The sequence below is a fragment of the Capricornis sumatraensis genome, chromosome 3, assembly GCF_032405125.1.
Source record: "Capricornis sumatraensis isolate serow.1 chromosome 3, serow.2, whole genome shotgun sequence".
NCBI lineage: Eukaryota > Metazoa > Chordata > Mammalia > Artiodactyla > Bovidae > Capricornis > Capricornis sumatraensis.
Window position 1 is genome coordinate 160,791,450 of NC_091071.1, and position 25,232 is coordinate 160,816,681.

Consider the following 25,232-nt stretch of genomic DNA (forward strand, 5'->3'; position numbering starts at 1 on the left):
TAATATTTGCTTTTTAAAGATGATATGGAAGAACATAAGAATTAATATTTATAAGGAAGGAGGGGAAGCATGTATGTAAATGTATGTGTACATGTTAGGAATGCCATAGTGACGGATACTTTCATTAAGGATGAACACATTTGATCGGCAATGGTGCTGAAGATTGGAAGACTCTCTTCTGGAAGAATTCATCCCTGGGTACCTAGCAAAACCACCTTAGATACTGCTGACCTGTGAAAGTGTTAGTCAATCAGTCGTGTCTGCTGACTTAGGCTGTCTCTTTAATGGTCCTATTAAATCAAACCTGATGCATAACTGTTGCTGTTCTTTAGTCGCCAAGCTGTGTCTGACTCTTTGCGACCCCATGGACTATAGCCTGACAGGCTCCTCTATCCATGGGATTTCCCAGGCAAGAATACTGGAGTGGGTTGCCATTTCCTTCTCCAGGAGATCTTCCTGACCCAGGGATCAAACGTGCATCTCTTGCATTGCGGGCAGACTTTTTAGCCCTGAGCCACCTGGGAAGCCCACAAGGCATAACTTAGCAATGGACAAACTTTCCTTCACTCTTTTCAGCTAATTCAGATGATTCTGGCAAGTACACTGAATGCCTCCAGATAATCCAATTAAATTCCACTAACACCATAGAAGCTATGAACCAGCTGACCTGCCAGGCACTGTTTGGAATATATAGTGAGGGCTGTCTCTGGTCTTAAAAAGAGTGTAATATAAAGGGTAGAAGGGCAGCAGTTCTGCTTGAAGCACTTTCTCATCTCTAATAAAGGTCTAGGGGTGAGCTTGTGTCATTATTATAAAAGAGAAATAATAGCCCAGAGGCTTGGAACTGAAAACAGACATCCTATGGTGGTCATTAGCCGGGCACACTTTGTTTCTTCCTCTTATTTATTTGTTTTTAACCTTTAGACTCTAAGTTATGAAAAAAAAATTAATGCTGTTACTTCTGACTAGTTTTCCTGGGATTTTGGAATAACTGATCAAGAAAGACATGTTACCAAAACAAATAATTCTGCTAAAGAGATACCTAAACTATGTAATAAATATCCTTGAAGCTTAAAGGTATTTTAATGAGAAAGTGTTTACTGCTCTTGGTTTTTGTTGACTGATTGGCTTTCTATTCAAAGGAAAATTGTTGTAATTGCAGGAATTGTTTGAACTATGAAATTCAAAGCTATTCTGAGCTATTTTAATAATGAGATTCTTCTGGCAAAATGAATTTTTTTAAAAAACTGAGAACGGTTTGAACACCCAATTAAAAGTACATTCAGATCTATTCATCTGTCTGTATTTTTAGTGACAAAAATAACCACGATACATAAAACACTTCATTGTGTTTTTGAAATTCAGGCTTATATGCTTAAAAAATAATCTCTTGCTTTCGGGGGGACCTTGGGAGATGGAGATCCTTGTATGAGCACTTATCAGAATACTCCAGCTCACAGTTACAAGCTCCCTTCTCCTACACACTCTCCCTGGTGTGACTGATCTCTGCTTTATGCCCTCAAATCCCTTCTCTCTCTCCTTAATCTTGCCAACAATTCCTATTTGTACATCCACCTACCAAGTTACGACATTTCTACCTAGATAATTAAAAGACACTCAGAATCATCTCCCTCCTCCTATTTCAACTACTTCTCCCTTTAGTCTCCCCCATTAAGGTAACTTAAATCCACCTAAGAGCTTATGTCAAAAACATAGCAGTTATCCTTGACTTCTTTTTTTCATTCAATTCATTAAAGTGTTTTGTTTAATACATAATATGCACAGTTTCAAAGCATATTTAAAATAAATAATTACACTGGGAGCCTTGGTTTCTCTAAGGAATTATGACAAGTCTGATTCCACTTATTTAATGCTTAGATAAAATGGCAATCTACTTTTCTAACAAAAGTCCATATAGTCAAAGCTATGGTTTTTCCAGTAGGCATGTATGAATGTGAGAGTTGGACCATAAAGAAGGCTGGATGCCAAAGAACTGATGCTTTTCAACTGTGGTGTTGGAGAAGACTCTTGAGAGTCCCTTGGACTGCAAGAAGAACAAACCAGTCAATCCTAAAGGAAATTAATTCTGAATATTCATTGGAAGGATTGATGGTGAAGCAGAAGCTCCAATAATTTGGCCATCTGATGTGAAGGGCTGACACATTAGAAAAGACCCTGAAGCTGGGAGAGATTGAAGGCAGGAGGAGAAGGTGACAACACAGGATGATACGGTTGGATGGCATCACTCATGACTCAATGGACATGAGTTTGAGCAAGATTCGGGAGATGGTGAAGGACAGGAAAGTCTGGGGTGCTGTAGTCCTAGGGTGCTGTAAAGAGTCAGACCTGACTGAGCGACTGAACAACAACAATAATTCCAGTATTCTTTCCTAGGAAATCCCATGGACAGAGGAGCCTGGTGGGCTGCAGTCCATGAAGCTGCAAAGAGTCAGACACGACTGAAAATCTGAGCACATACATTGTAATTTCTGGGACAGTAAACAAAGTCAATGATCTTAATTTTTATTATGTATCATTTTACCTACAACTTAGGAGGAGCCTGGTGGGCTGCAGTCTATGGAGTCACAGTCAGACATGACTGAGCTTTAAGACATAGAATTTGCACTCAATTGTCAATCAAAGTAAACTTATAAAAACGTCCTCCTGAACAGTTTCAGGATCTAAGACACTGATAAATGTATGGACTGAGCCTAAGACTTACTCCCAAATTGAAAGTCAAAGTGTGAAAGTGTTAGTAGCTCAGTCGTGTCCAGCTCCTTGCAACCCCCTGTTCATGGGTTTCTCCAGGCAAGAATACTGGAGTGCGTTGCCGTTTCCTTCTCCAGGGGATCTTCTGACACAGGGATTGGATCCAGGTCTCCTGCATCACAGGCAGATTCTTTACCATCTGACCTCCAAACTACTACAGTACTCACTGGCCGCACAGTTTAGATTCAGCCCTCAAATTATTTATCAAAAGCTTCTTCTAAGTTTGATTGATCACTCTTCTAGGTTTTGGTTCCTTGCACATGACCTTCATAGATGTAGAACCACCTAGTTGATTTGTGGGAAACTCTTTTCCCTACCATCCCTCTGTGTTATGCTTCACAATAAAGTGCCTTTCTAATTCACTAGCTTCCAAAAGCTTGGGAAGGTTCAGTGAAACTTTCATTTGACTGAGAGACAGAAGTTTTCTCCGGGATGCTTGGATCTTTAAGATGTCTCTGAAGCCACTGCCCAGGTGAGTGAGGTCGCACGGTCCAGCTCTACTGCCCTCACGCTGCTTTGCTTTGTCTGTTTTATCTAGAGCTTTTGTTTTGCTCAGTCTGTCTGACTTCCATCATCATCCTTTGATTTTTCACTTTTTGCAGGCAGAATGTAGCTTCTCCTTGAAAACTGCTGAATAAATATTTAAAGAATACCATTGTGCGGTGGGTAACTGAGTTCCTCGTCTAAACAAGGGTTTCTGCAACTCTGGGTTCAACTTGAATTTCAAATATTTACATTTCACACCGAAGTATGCAGGGATTAAGGGGCATCGTGTCATTCTCAAAAGTTTTAGGAAAAAAAGCACCTATGTATATTCACACTCAGATGCATATACATGCACAAAGGAGAGGGTAAAATAACTACCGTAACATTTTTGCATTTCAGGAATCTGTGAATTCTTTGCACTCTTCATGCAACTTTTCTGTAAGCCTAAAGTTAAAGGATTAAAAAGGAAGTTCCAAAGCTTATTCTTTTAGGGGGAAAAAACACACCTTAATGGTTCCTTGAAAACTTGGTAAATATCTGTACCAGATCATGTAAATATCTCTTCACATTTTATATTTCCTTAATCATGTAAACCTAGATTTTTCCATAGACCAACTTATTAAGTGGGCTATTTGTTTCTTTCTTAACTTTTCTACTAAGTTTCAGAAAAGACTAGATATATACTTGGAGAAATTAAACAGTAAAAAGCAGTCATTCAAGATACCATTCTGTCATTGTTGCCCCTGGGTTTCATTCACATCAGAGACCCATTGAACAGCTGTCAAATATCTTCCTAGTTTCACAATCATGTCTGAAATTTTAAAGACTGCTCGAAAATCTTATTAATTTATTCACAAATTTAAGACAAATGCAAACCATTTTCAAATGCCAAGATTCATCAGTTAAAATGCATGCTAGAGGGTATAATTTATTTGTAGGGTGATAGCCAAAAGTCTTAAAATGATCAGTAAGGAAAGAGCTGACTGTAACTATGAATAGAAATAATGTGAATTTCAAGGCAATTTTAATGAAGCATTAAACCAAAAGATAGTTCTGGAAAAATTAGAAATTAAATTCTAGTAAAGAGCAAAATGATAAGTCTCTTATCCTTATTTATCAAGGGGCAGACAGAATGAAAACCAGAATCACAGAAAACTAAGCAAACTGATCACATCGACCACAGCCTTGTCTAACTGAAGGAACCTATGAGCCATGCCATGTAGGGCCACCCAAGACAGATGGGTCATGGTGGAGAGTTCTGACAAAACGTGGTCCACTGGAGAAGGGAATGGCAAACCACTTCAGTATTCTTGCCTTGAGAACCCCATGAACACTATGAAAAGGCAAAAAGATAGGACCCAGAAAGATGAACTCCCCAGCTCGGTAGGTGCCCAATATGCTACTGGAGATCAGTGGAGAAACAACTCCAGAAAGAATGAAGGGATGGAGCCAAAGCAAAAACAATACCCAGCTGTGGATATGACTGGTGATAGAAGCAATGAACACTGGCATTTTAGCAATCAGCAAACTAAAATGGACTAAATGGGTGAATTTAACTCAGATGACCATTATATCTGCTACTGTGGGCAAGAATCCCTTAGAAGAAATGGAGTAGCCATCATAGTCAACAGAAGAGTTCAAAATGTAGTACTTGTGTGCTGTCTCAAAAATGACAGAATGATCTCTGTTGGTTTCCAAGGCAAACCATTCAATATCACAAAAATCCAAGTCTATGTCCCAACCACTAATGCTGAAGAAACTGAAGTTGAATGGTTCTATGAGGCCCTGATTCCCTGGTGGCTCAGATGGTGAACTTCTAGAACTAACACCCAAAAAAGATGTCCTTTTCATCATAGGGGGAGTGAAGTGAAGTGAAGTGAAGTGAAGTCGCTCAGTTGTGTCTGACTCTTTGTGACCCCGTGGACTGTAGCCCTGTGGACTGTAGGCTCCTCTGTCCATGGGATTCTCCAGGCAAGAATACTGGAGTGGGTAGCCATTTCCTTCTCCAAGGGATCTTCCTGACCCAGGGATCAAACCGGGGTCTCCCACATTGGAGGCAGATGCTTTAACCCCTGAGCCACCAGGGAAGCCTCATCATAGGGGGCTGGAATGCAAAACTAGGAAGTCAAGAGATACCTGGAGTAACAGGCAAGTTTGGCCTTGGGAGTACAAAATGAAGCAAGGCAAAGGCTAACAGAGTTTTGCCAAGAGAATTCACTGGTCATAGCAAACACCCTCTTCCAACAACACAAGAGATGACTCTATACATGGACATCACCAAATGGTCAATACCAAAATCAGATTGATTATATTCTTTGCAGCCAGAGATGGAGAAGCTCTATCAGTTCAGTTCAGTCGCTCAGTCGTGTCCGACTCTTTGCGACCCCATGAATCGCAGCACGCCAGGCCTCCCTGTTCATCACCATCTCCTGGAGTTCACACAGACTCATGTCCATCGAGTCCGTGATGCCATCCAGCCATCTCATCCTGGGTTGTCCCCTTCTCCTCCTGCCCCCAATCCCTCCCAGCATCAGAGTCTTTTCCAATGAGTCAGCTCTTCACATGAGGTGGCCAAAGTACTGGAGTTTCAGCTTCAGCATCATTCCGTCCAAAGAAATCCCAGGGTTGATCTCCTTCGGAATGGACTGGTTGGATCTCCTTGCAGTCCAAGGGACTCTCAAGAGTCTTCTCCAACACCACAGTTCAAAAGCATCAATTCTTTGGAACTCAGCCTTCTTCACAGTCCAACTCTCACATCCATACATGACCACAGGAAAAACCATAGCCTTGACTAGACGGACCTTAGTCGGCAAAGTAATGTCTCTGCTTTTGAATATGCTATCTAGGTTGGTCATAACTTTTCTTCCAAGGAGTAAGCGTCTTTTAATTTCATGGCTACAGTCACCATCTGTGGTGATTTTGGTGCCCCCAAAAATAAAGTCTGACACTGTTTCCACTGTTTCCCCATCTATTTCCCATGAAGTGATGGGGTCGGATGCCATGATCTTCGTTTTCTGAATGTTGAGCTTTAAGCCAACTTTTTCACTCTCCTCTTTCACTTTCATCAAGAGGCTTTTTAGCTCCCCTTCACTTTCTGCCATAAGGGTGGTGTCATCTGCATATCTGAGGTTATTGATATTTCTCCCGGCAATCTTGATTCCAGCTTGTGTTTCTTCCAGTCCAGCGTTTCCCACGTTGAAGGTCAGGAACGGCGGCAGTAAGGAGATACCCCTCGTCCAAGGTAAGGAGCAGCGGCTGTGCTTTGCTGGAACAGCCATGAAGAGATACCCCACGCCCAAGGTAAGAGAAACCCAAGTAAGATGGTAGGGGTTGCAAGAGGGCATCAGAGGGCAGACACAATGAAACCATACTCACAGAAAACTAGTCAATCTAATCACACTAGGACCACAGCCTTGTCTAACTCAATGAAACCAAACCATGCCTGTGGGGCAATCCAAGATGGGCGGGTCATGGTGGAGAGGTCTGACAGAACCTGGTCCACTGGAGAAGGGAATGGCAACCACTTTAGTATTCTTGCCTTGAGAACCCCATGAACAGCATGAAAAGGCAAAATGATAGGAGAAGCTCTATACAGTCAGCAAAAACAAGACCGGGAGCTGACTGTGGCTCAGATCATGAATTCCTTATTGCCAAATTCAGACTTAAATTGAAGAAAGTAGGGAAAAACCACTAGATCATTCAGGTATGACCTAAATCAAATCCCTTACAATTATACAGTGGAAGCGACAAATAGATTCAAGGGATTAGATCTGATAGAGGAATGCCTGAAGAACTATGTGACACTGTACAGGAGACAGGGATCAAGACCATCCCCATGAAAACAAAATGCAAACAGACAAAATGGTTGTCTGAGGAGGCCCTACAAGTAGCTCAGAAGAGAACCTAAAGGCAAAAGAGAAAAGGAAAGATATACCCATCTGAATGCAGAGTTCCAAAGAATAGCAAGGAGAGATAAGAAAGCCTTCCTCAGTGACCAACACAAAGAAACAGAGGAAAACAACAGAATGGGAAAGACTAGAGAACTCTTCGAGAAAATTAGAGATACGAATGGAACATTTCATGCAAAGATGGGCACGATAAAGGAGAGAAATGGTATGGACTTAACAGAAGCAGAAGATATTAAGAAAAGGTGGCAAGAATGCACAGAAAAACTATACAAAAAAGAACTTAATGACCCATATAGACATGATGGTGTGATCACTCACCTAGAGCGAGACATTCTCGAGTTTGAAGTCAAGGGGGCCAGAGGAAGGGTAACTATGAACAAAGCTAGTGTAGCTGATGGAATTCTGCTGAGCTATTTCACGTCTTAAAAGATGATGCTATCTGTTAAAGTGCTGCACTCAATATGCCAGCAAAGTTGGAAAGCTCAGCAGTGGCCACAGCACAGAAAAAAGGTCAATTTGCATTCCAATCTCAAAGAAAGGCAATGCCAAAGAATATTCAAACTACCACACAATTGCACTCATCTTACACACTAGCAAAGTATGTGAGCTAGCAAAGAATGCGAAAAAATCTCCAAGCTAGCCTTCAACAGTACGTGAACTGATAACTTCCAGATGGTCAGGCTGGATTTAGAAAAGGCAGAGGTCCAGAGATCAAATTGCCATTCGTTGGATCATAGAAAAAGCAGAAGAGTTCCAGAAAAACATCTACTTCTGCTTTATTGACTACACCAAAGCCTTTGTGTGGATTACAACAAACTGTGGAAAATTCTTAAAGAGATGGGAATACAAGACCACCTGACTTGCCTCCTGAGAAACCTGCATGCAGGTCAGGAAGCAACAGTTAGAACTGGACACGGAACAACAAACTTGTTCCAAATGGGGAAAGGAGTATGCCAAGGCTGTATACTGTCACCCTGCTTACTTAACTTATATGCAGAGTCTATCCTGAGAAATGCCAGGCTGGATGATACACAGGCTGGAATCAAGATTGCTGGGAGAAATATCAATAATCTCAGATTTACAGATGACACCACCCTTATGGCAGAAAGCGAAGAGGAACTGAAGAGCCTCTTGTGTGAGTGAAAAACGAGAGTGAAAAAGCTGACTTAAATCTCAACATTCACACAATGAAGATCATGGCATCTGATTCCATCACTTCATGGCAAATTGATAGGGAAACAATGGAAACAGTGACAGAGTTTATTTTCTTGGCCTCTAAAATCACTGCAGATGATTTTCATGACTGAAGTCATGAAATTAAAAGATGGTTCCTCCTTGGAAGAAAAGCTATGGCCAACCTAGACAGCATATTAAAAAGCAGAGAGACATTACTTTGCCAAAAAAGGTCCATGTAGTCAAAGCTACGTTTTTTCCAGTAGTCATGTATGGATATGAAAGTTGGACTATAAAGAATGCTGAGTGCTGAAAAATTGATGCTTTTGAGCTGTGGTGTTGGAGAAGACTCTTGAGAGTCCCTTGGACAGCAAGGAGATCAAACCATTCAATCCTAAAAGAAATCAGTCCTGAATATTCATTGGAAGGACTGATGCATTGGCCACCTGATGTGAGGAACTGACCCATTGGAAAAGACCTTGATGCTGGGAAAGATTGAAGGCAGGAGGAGAAGGGGATGACAGAGGATGAGATGCTTGGATGGCATCACTGACTCAATGGACATGAGTTTGAGCAAGCTCTGGGAGTTGGTGATGGATAAGAAGCCTGGCATGCTGCAGTCCTCCAGGTCGAAAAGAGTCAAACACAACTGAGTGACTCAACTGAACTGAAAGAGAAATAGGGGGTTAAAAAGTAACTAAATTAGTTTTTAATTTAAAAATGTCAGGCTTCCTAAAACGTCCACTCAAGTTAAGGACCTCTCAAGTTAAGGACTTCTACTAAGATAATGCCTCAGCTTCTGGATTTAGATATTGGCTTCCAGTGTTATTATTCTACATTCCTCTTTTAAATAATCAGATTAAAAAAAATCTCCAAGGCTGATATATGCTTTTTTCCCTCAGAATGGCAAATCAGAAATAAAAAAACATAATGTAGTTTGATTGTGCTCTGTGCTCAGTTGTGCAGTCATGTCAGACTCTTTGTGATCCTGTGGACTGCAGCCCACCAGGCTCCTCTGTCCATGGGATTCTCCAGGCAAGAGTACTGGATCAGGTTGCCATTCCATCCTCCAGAGGATCTTCCTGACCAGGGATCGAATCCACACCTCCTGTGTCCCCTGCATTACAGCCAGATTCTGAACCCACTGAGCCATCTGGGAAGCCACCTCTATTTACAAAAGCAAAACCACAGTTTTCATATTTACTCTCTTTTGGAAAAAATATTAAGAGTGACTTTCAGGGAGCTTCTGAGTCAGATTTCTCTCAAGGTTGGCTTGCCTATCGCATTTCTTTTTTAATTTTATTATTATATTTTTGATTTTTAATTGGAACATAGTTGACTTAAAATGTTGTGTTAGTTTCTGCGGTAAGGCAATGCGAATCAGTTATACATATACATATATCCACTCTTTTTAAGATTCTTTTCCCATATAGATCATGATAGAGCACTTATCGTATTTCTGATAGTTTCAGACAGCTCACTAAGACACATCATTTTAGCTGTGAAGTGAAAGCAGTTCTTTACTGAGATAATGGTCAAATCTGATTTGTGAGGCTCGTTTGATGCTTGAGAACAAACAGCTGTACTGACCCATGCCCATAACACCCTGAAGGGTTTCCATGCTTGAGACTGTCCTTCGGTAAAAATTTTAAATGAACTTCTTGTCTTCAGAAAATATTGGTGCTGTGAGACACTTAGTTCTGAGAAACTGCAAATTCAGATACTTAGAGTTTAGCATGATGGATAACAAACCAACATACAAAGTCTGATCTGGAACAAATGAGTTAAAGAAGCAACAGTTAACACAGTGGAGGACCCCCCAGAGTTAGAACAGAGTACAAAGTAATAAAATATGAGGCAACTTGGCTAGAAGGTCCTCAGAATTCAGTTGTGATTATTTATTAATAGATGTAGATTCAGGATGATCTCTTTAGAATACTTCTTAAACTAGACTTTAATGAAGATATTATTTAAAAACTCAGTATTATGGTTTCCTTAAATTACACTTTCACATTTATCCTACTGAGGAGAATTTGTCTGGAAGAGGAATTGCGTACTTTTCCCCTGACCATGTGGCTACTTATTCCTTGTGTGTAGCTGTTTGGGGCAAGAAATTCTTGTCCTGTCAACCAGTCCTGTGTTGTTGCTGTTGTTTGGTCACTACATCATGTCTGAGTCTTTGGCGACACCATGGACTACAGCCCACCTGGCTCCTTTCTCCAGGGGATTTTTCAGGCAAGAATATTGGAGTGGGTTGCTGTTTTCGTCTCCTGGAGATCTTCCCTCCTGACCCAGGGATTGAACCTGAATTTCTTTCATCTCCTGCATTGGTAGGTGGATTCTGTACCGCTGGGCCACCAGGGGAAGGCCAACCACCGCTGTAGATCAGCTCTGTTTCCCTCTAGATAATAGTGTCACTTCAGCAATGTCCAGGTCTAGACTCTGTCTCTATGTCAACTAAGAGAGAAAGGACTTGTAAACTAAGAAAAAGTAAACTGCAAAGTACTTTTTAGGAGATTAGAGTTTATTTTTCATAGAGATTCTGAAATTTCTTTAACGTTTAGAGTCATGGGCAATTTTTAACATTTGAGTCAGTTTCATTTATTATAAACTCTTGCAGAAAAATAAACCTTCCAGTATGTCTTTTATTTGTGTTTAGATTTTTCCCCTTTGGGGAAGAATAGAAAAACAGTATGAATCAGCTAGCTCAAACTCACCAATGTCATCTGAAACGGTAAAGGGACAAAGAATTAAGAAAGAAAGTCATACAGTTTTAAGTCCAAATGTGAGTTCCTTGAGATTGGGGCAGGGGTTGTGAATAGAACTTTCTTACGCTTAAGGAGATCTAAGATCCAATGGTAATCTTAACTTTTTTTTTTCCTAATTGTAGATCTTCAATACAGATTCCCAAAATATAAAGTTTAGAAAAGAGCTCCTTGCCTTTTATTTTGCAATTGTTGTGCGTCAACTTTTGTGCCTGCTGCAAATGACAGACTCCTTTATATAGGAGCTGCCTAGATGAAGCCTTTGACTGAAGTGTAGATGCTGATAGCTTTTCCTCTCCATTTCTCTCCCTTTTGCAATTCATAGCTGTATAATTAGAGATTAGTATCAGCAAATGCCTGAATTTTCTACCTCATCTTAGAACTGAATTTCCAAAGAAGGTATCCCTGTTAAATAACTCACCACCTAATCCTTTTTGTTTTCACCAAAGATTTTTAGCCATCAACTGTTTTTCTGGACAAAGGATTAAAAAGTCCCCCAAACAGCACAATCAAATCATTTTGCCTCAACAAAGAGATTGAATTAAGTGTGTTGAATGGACTCTGTTTTCCTTGGGCTATGCGACTCTGCAGTGTGAAATGTTTTACATTCTCTGTCTGCCAGTTCTGGTTCTGCTCATTATATATAAAAAGCTTCTCCATCCCATTTTCAGCTCCCCCCCCCCTTTTTTTTTCTTTTAACAGAAATGCTGGCATGCAACTTACCTCTAGGAATAGCTCTGAGCTGATGCTCTCAACTTAGTCATGAGAATTACATTTCTCTCCTCTTTGGAAATATTCTCCCCCAATTTCTGTAATTATGACCCCATAAGAGCTAGGTAATTTCAGTTAAAATGAAACATATAGCTTTGTAGAACATACAGGAAGCAGACTACTTCATAAAGGAAGGAGAGATCACAGTGTTGATTTCTCATATCAACAATACACCTTTGCAGTCTAAGCCACAAGAAACATTTATCTATAAGAATATCTCTTCCCTTGAAAAGGAGGGTTTTTATATGTAAAGCTCAGATACAGTACAGAATATTAAAACTCATGCTTGCAATTTCTTATGTTGAGAAGGTTTTCAAATAATGACAATAACATATAAAAGTGGTAGAACATTTCTACAGTTTTCACGTTGGAAAATACCTATTAAGTGATAAAATATATTGAAAAGAATCTAAGAGAGCTCTTGACCAGGCTTTTGTTTCTCATCATGCAATTCTATTTCTGAATCTTTTTCTCAGTTTTAAAAATAAAAACAACATGGATAGAGAATTGGTAAGATTAATTTGCCTGTTGAAATGAGAAAAGCAGAAAAATCATGAGCTTTGGCCTGTCACCCTCTGTATAAACCAATTATGTATTTTCAAAAGGTTACTTTCCCAATGCTGTATTTAACGATTACGTCCTCATGAGCACAGGTTCGCGACTCCCCACTTTTTCAGCCCTCAGCCCTTGTGTTTACTTACAGAAGCGCAGTTTTCAGACTTGTCTTCCACAAAACCAATCTGGCAGGGTGTTCTCTGATTCTGCAGCCAGTAGTCTGTAGACTCCAGCAGGCTATTACTGCGGAGAACCTAAGGGAACCAAGAAAACCTTCTCAGAGCTACTGGCAAGACTTCTATTCAAACAAAGAGCTCTTTTCTAAAGAATCTAGAAGCGTTTTGCTGACCTCAGAGCATCTGGATATTAGGGAAAAAAATACTTCCAGGATAATAGCACCTCTAAAATGTGTAAAACAGTCAACCAAGAATCTACTTTAAAGGAACGCACTGACGTCAATATTGTTGTTTCTTCTCTCATCTAATTCAACATCTGGAAACTTCAGTGTACCTGTGACTTTTGCATAACTTGCAGTCAAATGACTGTTTGGAGTATGGTTCAATTGGCAATGAGGATCACACTTCATTTAAGTGTTGGAGCTCTTTCACATTCGATGAATACTTTTGATTGAAATGTAGTGTTTCTCCATTTGGTGCAATAATGAAATTATTATTCTTTAGATTTCCAGCTGTGTTAACCTATCTATGAAATAAGGCACAGTTCTTAGTGTAGGGTACTACACTAAGTTTAAAAATTATTAGGAATAAATAAATGCATTACAACAACCATTTCCCTTGTAGAAACAGTATGATAATGAAAAGTGAATTTCAATACACAAATTAACAGCACCAAATATGGTTTACAAATGTCTTGTTTCTGGGCTTTGATTTTAAAGAAACAAAGAAAAATCTTATTTCTGAACTGAGACATTTTCAGGATGTAGTCTCATAAACAACCAAATGATTCAGCTTCTGATATTTTAATGCAATTCAAATATTGTATAAGATTTTTCTCATATAAGATTTCCAATGCTCTCCTGGTACTCTCTACTCTATTAGGGCACATGTCTTCTTCTTTAACCACCTTCACTTAAATAATAGAATAGATTTAATCAGTTTGGTTACTGCCACAAGAATAGAATGACACTTCAATTATATTTCATTTGCACACTGAAGGACTGTCTTCCTTTGTTCTATAAAAATACTTTAATTTTTGTCTCTGCATACTGAGTTAACCAAATATAATTTTTCTATAACATTTTTCTATAACATTTTTGTGTTAGCAACATGATATTATTTTAATATTTTTCCCCCTCAAGGTTTATTATTTTGGAGATAACAAATTTGCATCATTCTTTTCCAGAACAATACCAAGAGACAGTGTGGATGGACTTCAGTTATCACTGTAGATGAAAGGTGGAGATGAAACTTCTCAGGTCTCTTAGAGTTTATCCAATTTAGGTATGAGTTGGGACCCATAGAGGTCCCTGGGGTCTTTCAGAGAGTCCAGTGGTCAAATTATTTTTATAGTAATATTGTCTTTATTTTCTCTTTTCAATTGAATTGTCTCCTGAGTACTCAGTTGAGTTCTCCAGGGTCCACATAAGGTATGATAATGTAATAGGCTAAATGCAGAAGCAAATAGGAGTGTCTAGCTGAGTTCTTTTAAGTTAGATATTAAGGAAATCTGCTAAAAATGTAAAATAAAGTTACTCTTCTCACTAAACTGTTTGGTTTTGGAAAACATAGGTATTGGCCATAAAAATATGTATGTTAACATGAAGTATGTATATTTTTATTTTAAAATTATTTTTAAGTAATAAATTATGGCTATTTAAACTCTAATTGCTATTTCAAGATTAAAGAAATACGTATTCAGAATTTTCTTAGCTTTTTTCTTATGAATTATACATTTATTTAGCTGCTTTAAGATTTTGTTGGGGGTTCCCAAGTTGCACCAGTGGTAAAGAACCCGCTTGCCAATGCAGGAGACATAAGAGACACAGGTTTGATCCCTGGTTTGGGAAGATCCCCTGGAGAAGGAAATGGCAACCCACTCCAGTATTCTTGCCTGGAGAATCCCATGGACAGAGGAGCCTGGTGGGCTACAGTCCATGGGGTCGCAAAGAATCAGACAAGACTGAGCGACTTCACTTTCACTTTAATACAGGAAAACAGAAAATTGGATGTCTTTGTTTGAAATTAGTACATTGGAAACATTTCAGATGTGTGAAGACAAATTTTCTTTAGCAAATCTTCTGACCTAAAAAGTGTAAGTTCGGTTTCACATATTGCTGTGACCCTAAAACTGCTCTGAAAAATAAAATTTATCAGGCATTTAAAAAACGACTAAAATGCAACTTACATCTTTCAATTGCTTGAGAACAAATACTTTGAAGAGAATGTCTCTTGTGAGAATAATCATTCCCTGTGTAACTTTAAAATGTGAATTTTATTCATCATAATTAAAAAATAGTTACTTGATTTTATGAACAATTAAATTTCACTATTTATTTAGAGATATTTAGAGGTTGTTCATTATTTAATACTTTATATTCTTTAATTCAGTTCAGTTCAGTCACTCAGTCATGTCCGACTCTTTGCGACCCCATGAATCGCAGCATGCCAGGCCTCCCTGTCCATCACCAACTCCCGGAGTTCACTCAGACTCACGTCCATAGAGTCTGTGATGACATCCAGCCATCTCATCCTCGGTTGTCCCCTTCTTCTCCTGCCCCCAATCCCTCCCAGCATCAAAGTCTTTTCCAATGAGTCAACTCTTCTCATGAGGTGGCCAAAGTACTGGAGCTTCAGCTTCAGCATCAGTCCTTCCGAAGAAATCCCAGGGTTGATCTCCTTCAGAATGGACTGCTTGGATCTCCTTGCAGTCCAAGGGACTCTCAAGAGTCTTCTCCAACATCACAGTTCAAAAGCATCAATTCTTTGGCGCTCAGCCTTCTTCACAGTCCAACTCTCACATCCATACATGACCACAGGAAAAACCATAGCCTTGACTAGACGGACCTTAGTCGGCAAAGTAATGTCCCTGCTTTTGAATATACTGTCTAGGTTGGTCATACTTTCTTTCAAGGAGTAAGTGTCTTTTAATTTCATGGCTACAGTCACCATCTGCAGTGATTTTGGAGACCCAAAAAATAAAGTCTGACACTGTTTCCACTGTTTCCCCATCTATTTCCCATGAGGTGATGGGACCAGATCCCATGATCTTCGTTTTCTCAATGTTGAGCTTTAAGCCAACTTTTTCACTCTCCTCTTTCACTTTCATCAAGAGGCTTTTTAGCTCCTCTTCACTTTCTGCCATAAAGGTGGTGTCATCTGCATATCTGAGGTTATTGATATTTCTCCCGGCAATCTTGATTCCAGCTTGTGTTTCTTCCAGCCCAGCGTTTCTCATGATGTACTCTGCATATATGCTAAATGACCAGGGTGACAATATACAGCCTTGGCGTACTCCTTTTCCTATTTGGAACCAGTCTGTTGTTCCATGTCCAGTTCTAACTGTTGCTTCCTGACCTGCATACAGATTTCTCAAGAGGCAGGTTAGGTGGTCTGGTATTCCCATCTCTTTCAGAATTTTCCACAGTTTCTTGTGATCCACACAGTCAAAGGCTTTGGCATAGTCAATAAAGCAGAAATAGATGTTTTTCTGGAACTCTCTTGCTTTTTTCATGATCCAGCGGATGTTGGCAATTTGATCTCTGGTTCCTCTGCCTTTTCTAAAACCAGCTGGAACATCAGGCAGTTCACGGTTCACATATTGCTAAAGCCTGGCTTGGAGAATTTTGAGCATTACTTTACTAGCATGTGAGATGAGTGCAATTGTGCGGTAGTTTGAGCATTCTTTGGCATTGCCTTTCTTTGGGATTGGAATGAAAACTGACATTTTCCAGTCCTGTGGCCACTGCTGAGTTTTCCAAATTTGCTGGCATATTGAGTGCAGCACTTTCACAGCATCATCTTTCAGGATTTGAAAGAGCTCCACTGGAATTCCATCACCTCCACTAGCTTTGTTCATAGTGATGCTTTCTAAGGCCCACTTGACTTCACATTCCAAGATGTCTGGCTCTAGATTAGTGATCACATCATCATGACTATCTGGGTCGTGAAGATCTTTTTTGTACAGTTCTTCCATGTATTCTTGCCACCTCTTAATATCTTCTGCTTCTGTTAGGTCCAGACCATTTCTGTCCTTTATCAAGCCCATCTTTGCATGAAATGTTCCCTTGGTATCTCTAATTTTCTTGAAGAGATCTCTAGTCTTTCCCATTCTGTTCTTTTCCTCTATTTCTTTGCATTGATCACTGAAGAAGGCTTTCTTACCTCTTCTTGCTATTCTTTGGAACGCCGCATTTAGAAGCTTATATCTTTCCTTTTCTCCTTTGCTTTTTGCTTCTCTTCTTTTCACAGCTATTTGTAAGGCCTCCCCAAAGAGCCATTTTGCTTTTTTGCATTTCTTTTCCATGGGAATGATCTTGATCCCTGTCTCCTGTACAATGTCACGAACCTCATTCCATAGTTCATCAGGCACTCTGTCTATCAGATTTAGGCTCTTAAATCTATTTCTCACTTTCACTGTATAATCATAAGGGATTTGATTTAGGTCATACCTGAATGGTCTAATGGTTTTCCCTACTTTCTTCAATTTGAGTCTGAATTTGGTAGTAAGGAGTTCATGATCTGAGCCACAGTGAGCTCCTGGTCTTGTTTTTGTTGACTGTATAGAGCTTCTCCATCTTTGGCTGCAAAGAATATAATCAATCTGATTTCGGTGTTGACCATCTGGTGATGTCCATGTGTAGAGTCTTCTCTTGTGTTGTTGGAAGAGGGTGTTTCCTATGACCAGTGCATTTTCTTGGCAAAACTCTATTAGTCTTTGCCCTGCTTCAGTCCACATTCCAAGGCCAAATTTACCTTTTACTCCAGGTGTTTCTTGACTTCCTACTTTTGCATTCCAGTCCCATATAATGAAAAGGACATCTTTTTTGGGTGTTCTAAAACGTCTTGTAGGTCTTCATAAAACCGTTCAACTTCAGCTTCTTCAGCGTTACTGGTTGGGGCATAGACTTGGATAACTGTGATATTGAATGGTTTGCCTTGGAGACGAACAGAGGTCATTCTGTCCTTCTTGAGATTGCATCCAAGTACTGCAGTTTGGACTCTTTTGTTGACCATGATGGCTACTCCATTTCTTCTGAGGGATTCCTGCCTGCAGTAGTAGATGTAATGTTCATCTGAGTTAAATTCACCATTCCAGTCCATTTTACTTCGCTGATTCCTAGAATGTTGACGTTCACCCTTGCCATCTCTTGTTTGACCACTTCCAATTTGCCTTGATTCATGGACCTGACATTCCAGGTTCCTATGCAATATTGCTCTTTACAGCATCAGATCTTGCTTTTAGTTATTATCTGAATTAAACACCTAGACTTACGAAGTGGTGGCTCAGAGGTTAAAGCGTCTGCCTGCAATGCAGGAGACATGGGTTTGATCCCTCGCTCAGGAAGATCCCCTGGAGAAGGAAATGGCAACCCACTCCAGTATTCTTGCCTGGAGAATCCCAGGGACGGAGGAGCCTGGCGGGCTACAGTCCACGGGGTCACAAAGAGTTGGACATGACTGAGAGACTTCACTTCACTTCACTTCATGTGACATGTGCTTAAAATAGTTCTTGGCATATAGCAAGTGTTCAATAAACATCAGTTCCATTCAGTCGCTCAGTTGTGTCCGACTCTTTGTGACCCCATGGACTGCAGCATGCCAGGCCTTCCTGTCCATCACCAACTCCCAGAGTTTTGGAGTTTCAGCTTCAGCATTAGTCCTTCCAATGAATATGTAGGACTGATCTCCTCTAGGATGGACTGGTTGGATCTCCTTGCAGTCCAAGGGACTCTCAAGAGTGTTCTCCAACACCAAAGTTCAAATGCATCAATAAACATCAGCTCTTATAAAAATTATTATTCTCTTTGCCCAGACTTCAAGGGATTTATACTTTTTCTTCACACTCTGTGAACCAGTCTCTCTGGTCCCAAAGCCACCATAACAGATCGCTCCACTGCAAGACAGTAAAGTTACATAATTTCTCATCTTCCAGTTCTACCAAATATATGTCTATGCATTTATCCATCTCTCCCTCAAGGACCTGTTCTGGGTGGTCAGAAGGTTTGAGTCCTAGTTCTGGCCCTACCGTCTGTGCGGTCAGGTTACCCACCAGCTCCCAGGCTCAGTTTGTCCTTTGTACACAATGAAATCATGTGACCTGAAGCGCCCTTCTCTGGAACAACAGTAATTCTCTGCCTCTCTTCTCCCTTCATTCCTTCTGCTCTTCCAATTCCCAAATATATTAAAAAGCAAATAAGCCAAGAGAATAAAAATGCAGGCATCAGTAAACCATTTAGCATCATACGTTAAGCAATTTTGACCTGTGAAAAGCTTTTGGTGTAATGGTTTAGACAAATCATTAGAAAAACAGAAGAATGCTTGAAAGAAGAATATGTGTTTGAGAGTGTAATGATTTTAAAGCTTTATGAATATAATCTCCCTGTAGTGAGTTACTTTCTGATGGGGGTAGGGAAAAAGAAAAACTCACCAGGGGTTCCATGGCTCATTTATTTATCTGCTATTTTTAGCTGCAGGTTCAATTATTCCAGATGAAGAGCTAATGACAAATATGCTGTGCATTCACAAGTTTGAAATAATAATGACACATTTTCTCTTAAAATTTCATTGTGTCCTAAACAATGAAGAAAGATCATTCTGCTTTCCTGTACAGTGATTTTCCGTTTTTATACAGAAAACCAAGTTGCAGGAGTTTTGTATTGATGTGGAATCCATGCACCTGAACATGGATGGATTCTTGGTAACCTGAACACAGCTCTAAATATTACTGGGCAATGCTTTAAAATTAAGAAAAGTAATTAAATTGGAGAAGACAGCAATTTAAGTTTAGTCATATTTCTAGTTCTATACTATCAAATACTGTCAAATTTTTTTCCTGATAATTGTAAGTATCGTGACATAAAGCAACATCAAGGCTCTTAAAAGAGAAAATTTCACACACCAAAATACTGTATTTGCCTAATGTATGTATCATGATTGGGGCTTCCCAGAACCCAGCTCAGAACCTTCTTAGGTGGGAAAGAACCTGCCTGCCAATGCAGGAGACACAGGTTTGATCCCTGGGTTGAGAAGATCCCCTGGAGAAGGAAATGGTAACCCACTCCAGTATTCTTGCTTGGGAAATCCCATGGACAGAGGAGCCTGGTGGGCTACAGTCACGGGGTTGCAAGAGAGTTGAACACGACTAAGTGACTAAACAACAACAGTAACGACAGGTATCACAATTAATGATGGAATTGTGCTTCACATTAACTGAATAACATCATCAGAACAATGAGCTCATTCGTCTTCAGCAGCAGATTTATTCTCCCTCCCACCCCCAAACAAGTGGACTCAGAAATGCTGAGAAGTGCTGGGACTTTGAGACACTGATGCACTCAGCTGTCTGAAGGCTGGACAGTGCCTGGTTGGCCATTCTAGGGCAAGCACCCTTGACCATCTGCTTACTGGAGTTCCAAACCAATATTTTAAAAATATGTATCATAATGTGGAAAAGAATTGGAAACACTGTTTAAAGAAAAATCATCCTTTCAAATGTGGTACACAGTTTCCATGGATGTGTCCTGGAGATAAGGAAAGAAATAGAGAGAGGAGCAATAAGATAAAGGAAGCCAAACAAGCCCATTAGGAGAGTCCTGAGTACTCCTCAGAGAAGACTCTCCAGACCCCTACTGCAGTTCTAGCCTTTTTCTAGGAAACTCAAATTTTCCTGACACAAAGAGATTGTAAAGTGAGCATGTTAATTAGTTTTGCATAAAGATCTTCACGACCCAGATAATAATGATGATGTGATCACTATTCTAGAGCCAGACATCCTGGAATGTGAAGTCAAGTGGGCCTTAGAAAGCATCACTACAAACAAAGCTAGTGGAGGTGATGGAATTCCAGTTGAGCTGTTTCAAATCCTGAAAAATGATGCTGTGAAAGTGCTGCACTCAATATGCCAGCAAATTTGGAAAACTCAGCAGTGGCCACAGGACTGGAAAAGGTCAGTTTTCATTCCAATCCCAAAGAAAGGCAATGTCAAAGAATGCTCAAACTACCACACAATTGCACTCATCTCACACGCTAGTAAAGTAATGCTCAAAATTCTCCAAGCCAGGCTTTAGCAATATGTGAACCGTGAACTTCCAGATGTGCAAGCTGGTTTTAGAAAAGGCAGAGGAACCAGAGATCAAATTGCCAACATCTGCTGGATCATGGAAAAAGCAAGAGAGTTCCAGAAAAACATCTATTTCTGCTTTATTGACTATGCCAAAGCCTTTGACTGTGTGGATCACAAGAAACTGTGGAAAATTCTTCAAGAGATGGGAATACCAGACCACCTAACCTGCCTCTTGAGAAATCTGTATGCAGGTCAGGAAGCAACAGTTAGAACTGGACATGGAACAACAGACTGGTTCCAAATAGGAAAAGGAGTACACCAAGGCTGTATATTGTCACCCTGGTTATTTAGCATATATGCAGAGTATATCATGAGAAACGCTGGGCTGGAAGAAACACAAACTGGAATCAAGATTGCCGGGAGAAATATCAATAACCTCAGATATGCAGATGACACCACCCTTATGGCAGAAAGTGAAGAGGAGCTAAAAAGCCTCTTGATGAAAGTGAAAGAGGAGAGCGAAAAAGTTGGTTTAAGGCTCAACATTGAGAAAACGAAGATCATGGCATCCAGTCCCATCACTTCATGGGAAATAGATGGGGAAACAGTGGAAACAGTGTCAGACTTTATTTTTTGGGTCTCCAAAATCACTGCAGATGGTGACTGCAGCCATGAAATTAAAAGCTGCTTACTCCTTGGAAGAAAAGTTATGACCAACCTAGACTGTATATTCAAAAGCAGAGACATTACTTTGCCGACTAAGGTCCGTCTAGTCAAGGCTATGGTTTTTCCTGTGGTCATGTATGGATGTGAGAATTGGACTGTGAAGAAGGCTGAGCGCCGAAGAATTGATGCTTTTGAACTGTGGTGTTGGAGAAGACGCTGGAGAGTCCCTTGGACTGCAAGGAGATCCAACCAGTCCATTCTGAAGGAGATCAACCCTGGGATTTCTTTGGAAGGAATTATGCTAAAGCTGAAGCTCCAGTACTTTGGACACCTCATGCGAAGAGTTGACTCATTGGAAAAGACTCTGATGCTGGGAGGGATTGGGGGAAGGAGGAGAAGGGGACGACAGAGGATAAGATGGCTGGATGGCATCGCAGACTCGATGGACGTGAGTCTGAGTGAGCTCAGGGAGAATGTGATGGACAGGGAGGCCTGGCGTGCTGCGATTCATGGGTCGCAAAGAGTCAGACATGACTGAGCAACTGAACTGAACTGAGTGAAATGCCAAGAGTTGGGACATCCCTGGCGATCCAGTGGTTAAGACTCCAGCTTCCAATGTACGGGGTGAGGGTTTGATCCCTGTCAGGAACTAGGATCCCACATGCTGTACAGTGAATCCAAAAAAAAAAAAGATCCCAAAGAGTTGATGAAAATGATGTTAGGGAAGAATGAAGGTAGCTACTCACTAAATACTATTATATATTTGCTCTGCAATAAACAGTGGTATCTCTACTGTGGATAACATTTTATTCATAGAGATAACACATCCCTATAAAATGCACCATTTTGTGTAAAGTTCTATGAATTTTGAAGAAACCACATAGTTGTGTAACCACCATCTCAATCAAAATGTAGAACAACTGTTCAGCTTCATCACCCTCAAAATTCACATCTGCTCCTTTTAGTCGAAAGGCCACCCAAATCCCAAACTCTGGCAGTCTGATTTGATATCTACTCTAAAATTTGCCTTTTCTAAAATGTTGTATGTGTGGAATAATGTAGTTTGTTGCCTTTTTGTGACCTGTTTTTTTTTCCACTGAGCATAATGTGTTTAAGATTTATCTACATAGTTGTGTGTATTAATTTTCTTTTATTGCCAGCAGTATTCCCTTTTTTGGATGTATGCATATTTTCAAAAATATCTATTTGCCATATTAAGAATATTTGCTGCTGCTGCTGCTAAGTAGCTTCAGTCGTGTCCGACTCTGTGAGACCCCATAGACGGCAGCCCACCAGGCTCCCCTGTCCCTGGGATTCTCCAGGCAAGAACACTGGAGTGGGTTGCCTATTTGAGTAGTATCTATTTGTGGGTAAGCTACCAGGGAAGCCCAAATATGAATACAACTGCTATAATTATATACTTACAGGTTTTGTCTGAATTTAAGTTTTTGTTTTGCTTGAGAATGAGATTAGTAGGCAATGATGTAACTCAGTAAGAAACTGATGAACCGTCTTCTAAAGTGAATTTGCCGTTTTCATTCTCATCATCAGAGGTCAAGTTGCTCTTGCATCCTTGTCAGTAGCTGGTATTGTCAGTTTTTGTTTTCAAATTTTAGCCATTCTACTTGGTGCACCGTGGTATTTCATCATGGCTTACTTTCCTTTTACTTTTAAAAGATTTTTCTCCTTTTTTAAAAATTAAACATTTTAATTTAGATTCTATATTGGTGCAAATCATATTCATCAATCATAAAGCATTAAATAGACTCTACATTTGATACTAACTTTGGGATATCATTTCCAAGAGAAGGATAAGCCATCCACGTTGTTTTCATTCCCTCATTCATTCATTCAATGGCTGCTTGCTGAACACCTACAGTTTTAGAAGATGTTGCTTATTTACTAGGCAATCGGGGGTTGGGCAAAACAAAAATAATGAGAAAGCAGAGAGTTTTGTTCTCATTCTGCCAAGGGAGCATCCACCACAATCAAATAAATTTTCCATATTCATATATGCTCTGTGAAACTTCTGTGGCCACTGTGATGATAAAGCCAGAGAAAGAAGTGAAAATGTACGGGGTACTGTTTGGGGAAGTATTTTCTGGCCTCTGTGAGGGTGACATGGAGAAGAGATCTGAAAGAAATGAAGTGCCAGCCAACACCCCCTGAAGGAAGAGCATCTCAGCAGAGATCACGAGCAGAAAACAGAGGCTCAAAGCAGAAATATGTTTGTTGATGCTGAAGAGCAGCAGACAATCCCTCATGGCTGGTGCAGTGTGAATGGTTGGGGAAGGGATGGGAAAGGGCATTTTATCCTCCACTGAAAACAAACCTATGGTTAAGGGAGCCAGATAGCCTTTAACGTCATGAAGTACTTAAGTTTTAATTTAAAAAATGTTTAATTATAATTTTTGGATATTTAGTCACTGGCTCATGCTGCCGTCTATGGGGTCACACAGAGTCGGACACGACTGAAGCGACTTAGCAGCAGCAGCAGCAGCAAGTAATGCTTAATTGTTTGTTTAGATTTTTATAATAGCTTAAAAGCCTACCTCCACAAGATACACTAAATTAGAAGTCAGAAGATTTTGTCACTTTCAGTACAGTTCAGTCGCTCAGTCGTGTCCGACTCTTTGTGACCCCATGAATTGCAGCATGCCAGGCCTCCCTCTCCATCACCAACTCCTGGAGTTCACTCAAATTCACGTCCATCGATTCGGTGATGTGATCCAGCCATCTCATCATTTGTCATCCCCTTCTCCTCCTGCCCCCAATCCCTCCTTTCATCAGAGTCTTTTCCAATGAGTCAACTCTTCGCAGGAGGTGGCCAAAGTATTGGAGTTTCAGCTTTAGCATCAATCCTTCCAAAGAACACCCAGGACTGATCTCCTTTAGAATGGACGGGTTGGATCTCCTTGCAGTCCAAGGGACTCTCAAGAGTCTTCTCCAACACCACAGTTCAAAAGCATCAATTCTTTGGCGCTCAGCTTTCCTCACAGTCCAACTCTCACATCCATACATGACTACTGGAAAAACCATAGCCTTGACTAGCCGGACCTTTGTTGGCAAAGTAATGTCTCTGCTTTTCAATATGCTATCTAGATTGGTCATAACTTTCCTTCCAAGGAGTAAGCGTCTTTTAATTTCATGGCTTCAATCACCATCTGCAGTGATTTTAAAGCCCCCCAAAATAAAAGTCTGACACTGTTTCCACTGTTTCCCCATCTATTTCCCATGAAGTGATGGGACCGGATGCCATGATCTTCGTTTTCTCAATGTTGAGCTTTAAGCCAACTTTTTCACTCTCCTGTTTCACTTTCATCAAGAGGCTTTTTAGCTCCTCTTCACTTTCTGCCATAAGGGTGGTGTCATCTGCATATCTGAGGTTATTGATATTTCTCCCGGCAATCTTGATTCCAGCTTGTGCTTCTTCCAGCCCAGCATTTTTCATGATGTACTCTGCATATGAGTTAAATAAGCAGGTGACAATATACAGCCTTGATGTACTCCTTTCCCTGTTTGGAACCAGTCTGTTCTTCCATGTCCAGTTCTAACTGTTGCTTCTTGACTTGCATATAGGTTTCTCAAGAGGCCGGTCAGGGGTCTGGTGAACCACACAGTCAAAAGCGTTAGCATAGTCAATAAAACAAAAATAGATGTTTTTCTGGAACTCTCTTGCTTTTTCAGTGATATAGCAGATGTTGGCAATTTGATCTCTGGTTCCTCTGTCTTTTCTAAAACCAGCTTGAACATTTGGAAGTTCACGGTTCATGTATTGCTGAAGCCTGGCTTGGAGAATTTTGAGCATAACTTTACTAGCGTGTGAGATGTGTGCAATTGTGTGGTAGTTTGAGCATTCTTTGGTATTGTCTTTCTTTGGGATTGGAATGAAAACTGA

At 40.3% G+C, this 25,232-nt stretch overlaps 1 protein-coding gene across 1 annotated transcript in view; it reads right to left on the bottom strand.

Annotated features, from left to right (window-relative positions):
- Positions 1-25,232, bottom strand: part of SPHKAP (SPHK1 interactor, AKAP domain containing) — a 195,990-nt gene that overhangs the window by 98,503 nt on the left and 72,255 nt on the right. Inside the window, exon 3 of the mRNA XM_068968496.1 lies at positions 12,574-12,681. Coding sequence (XP_068824597.1) covers positions 12,574-12,681 — 108 coding nt within the window. The remainder of the gene's footprint in view (positions 1-12,573; positions 12,682-25,232) is intronic.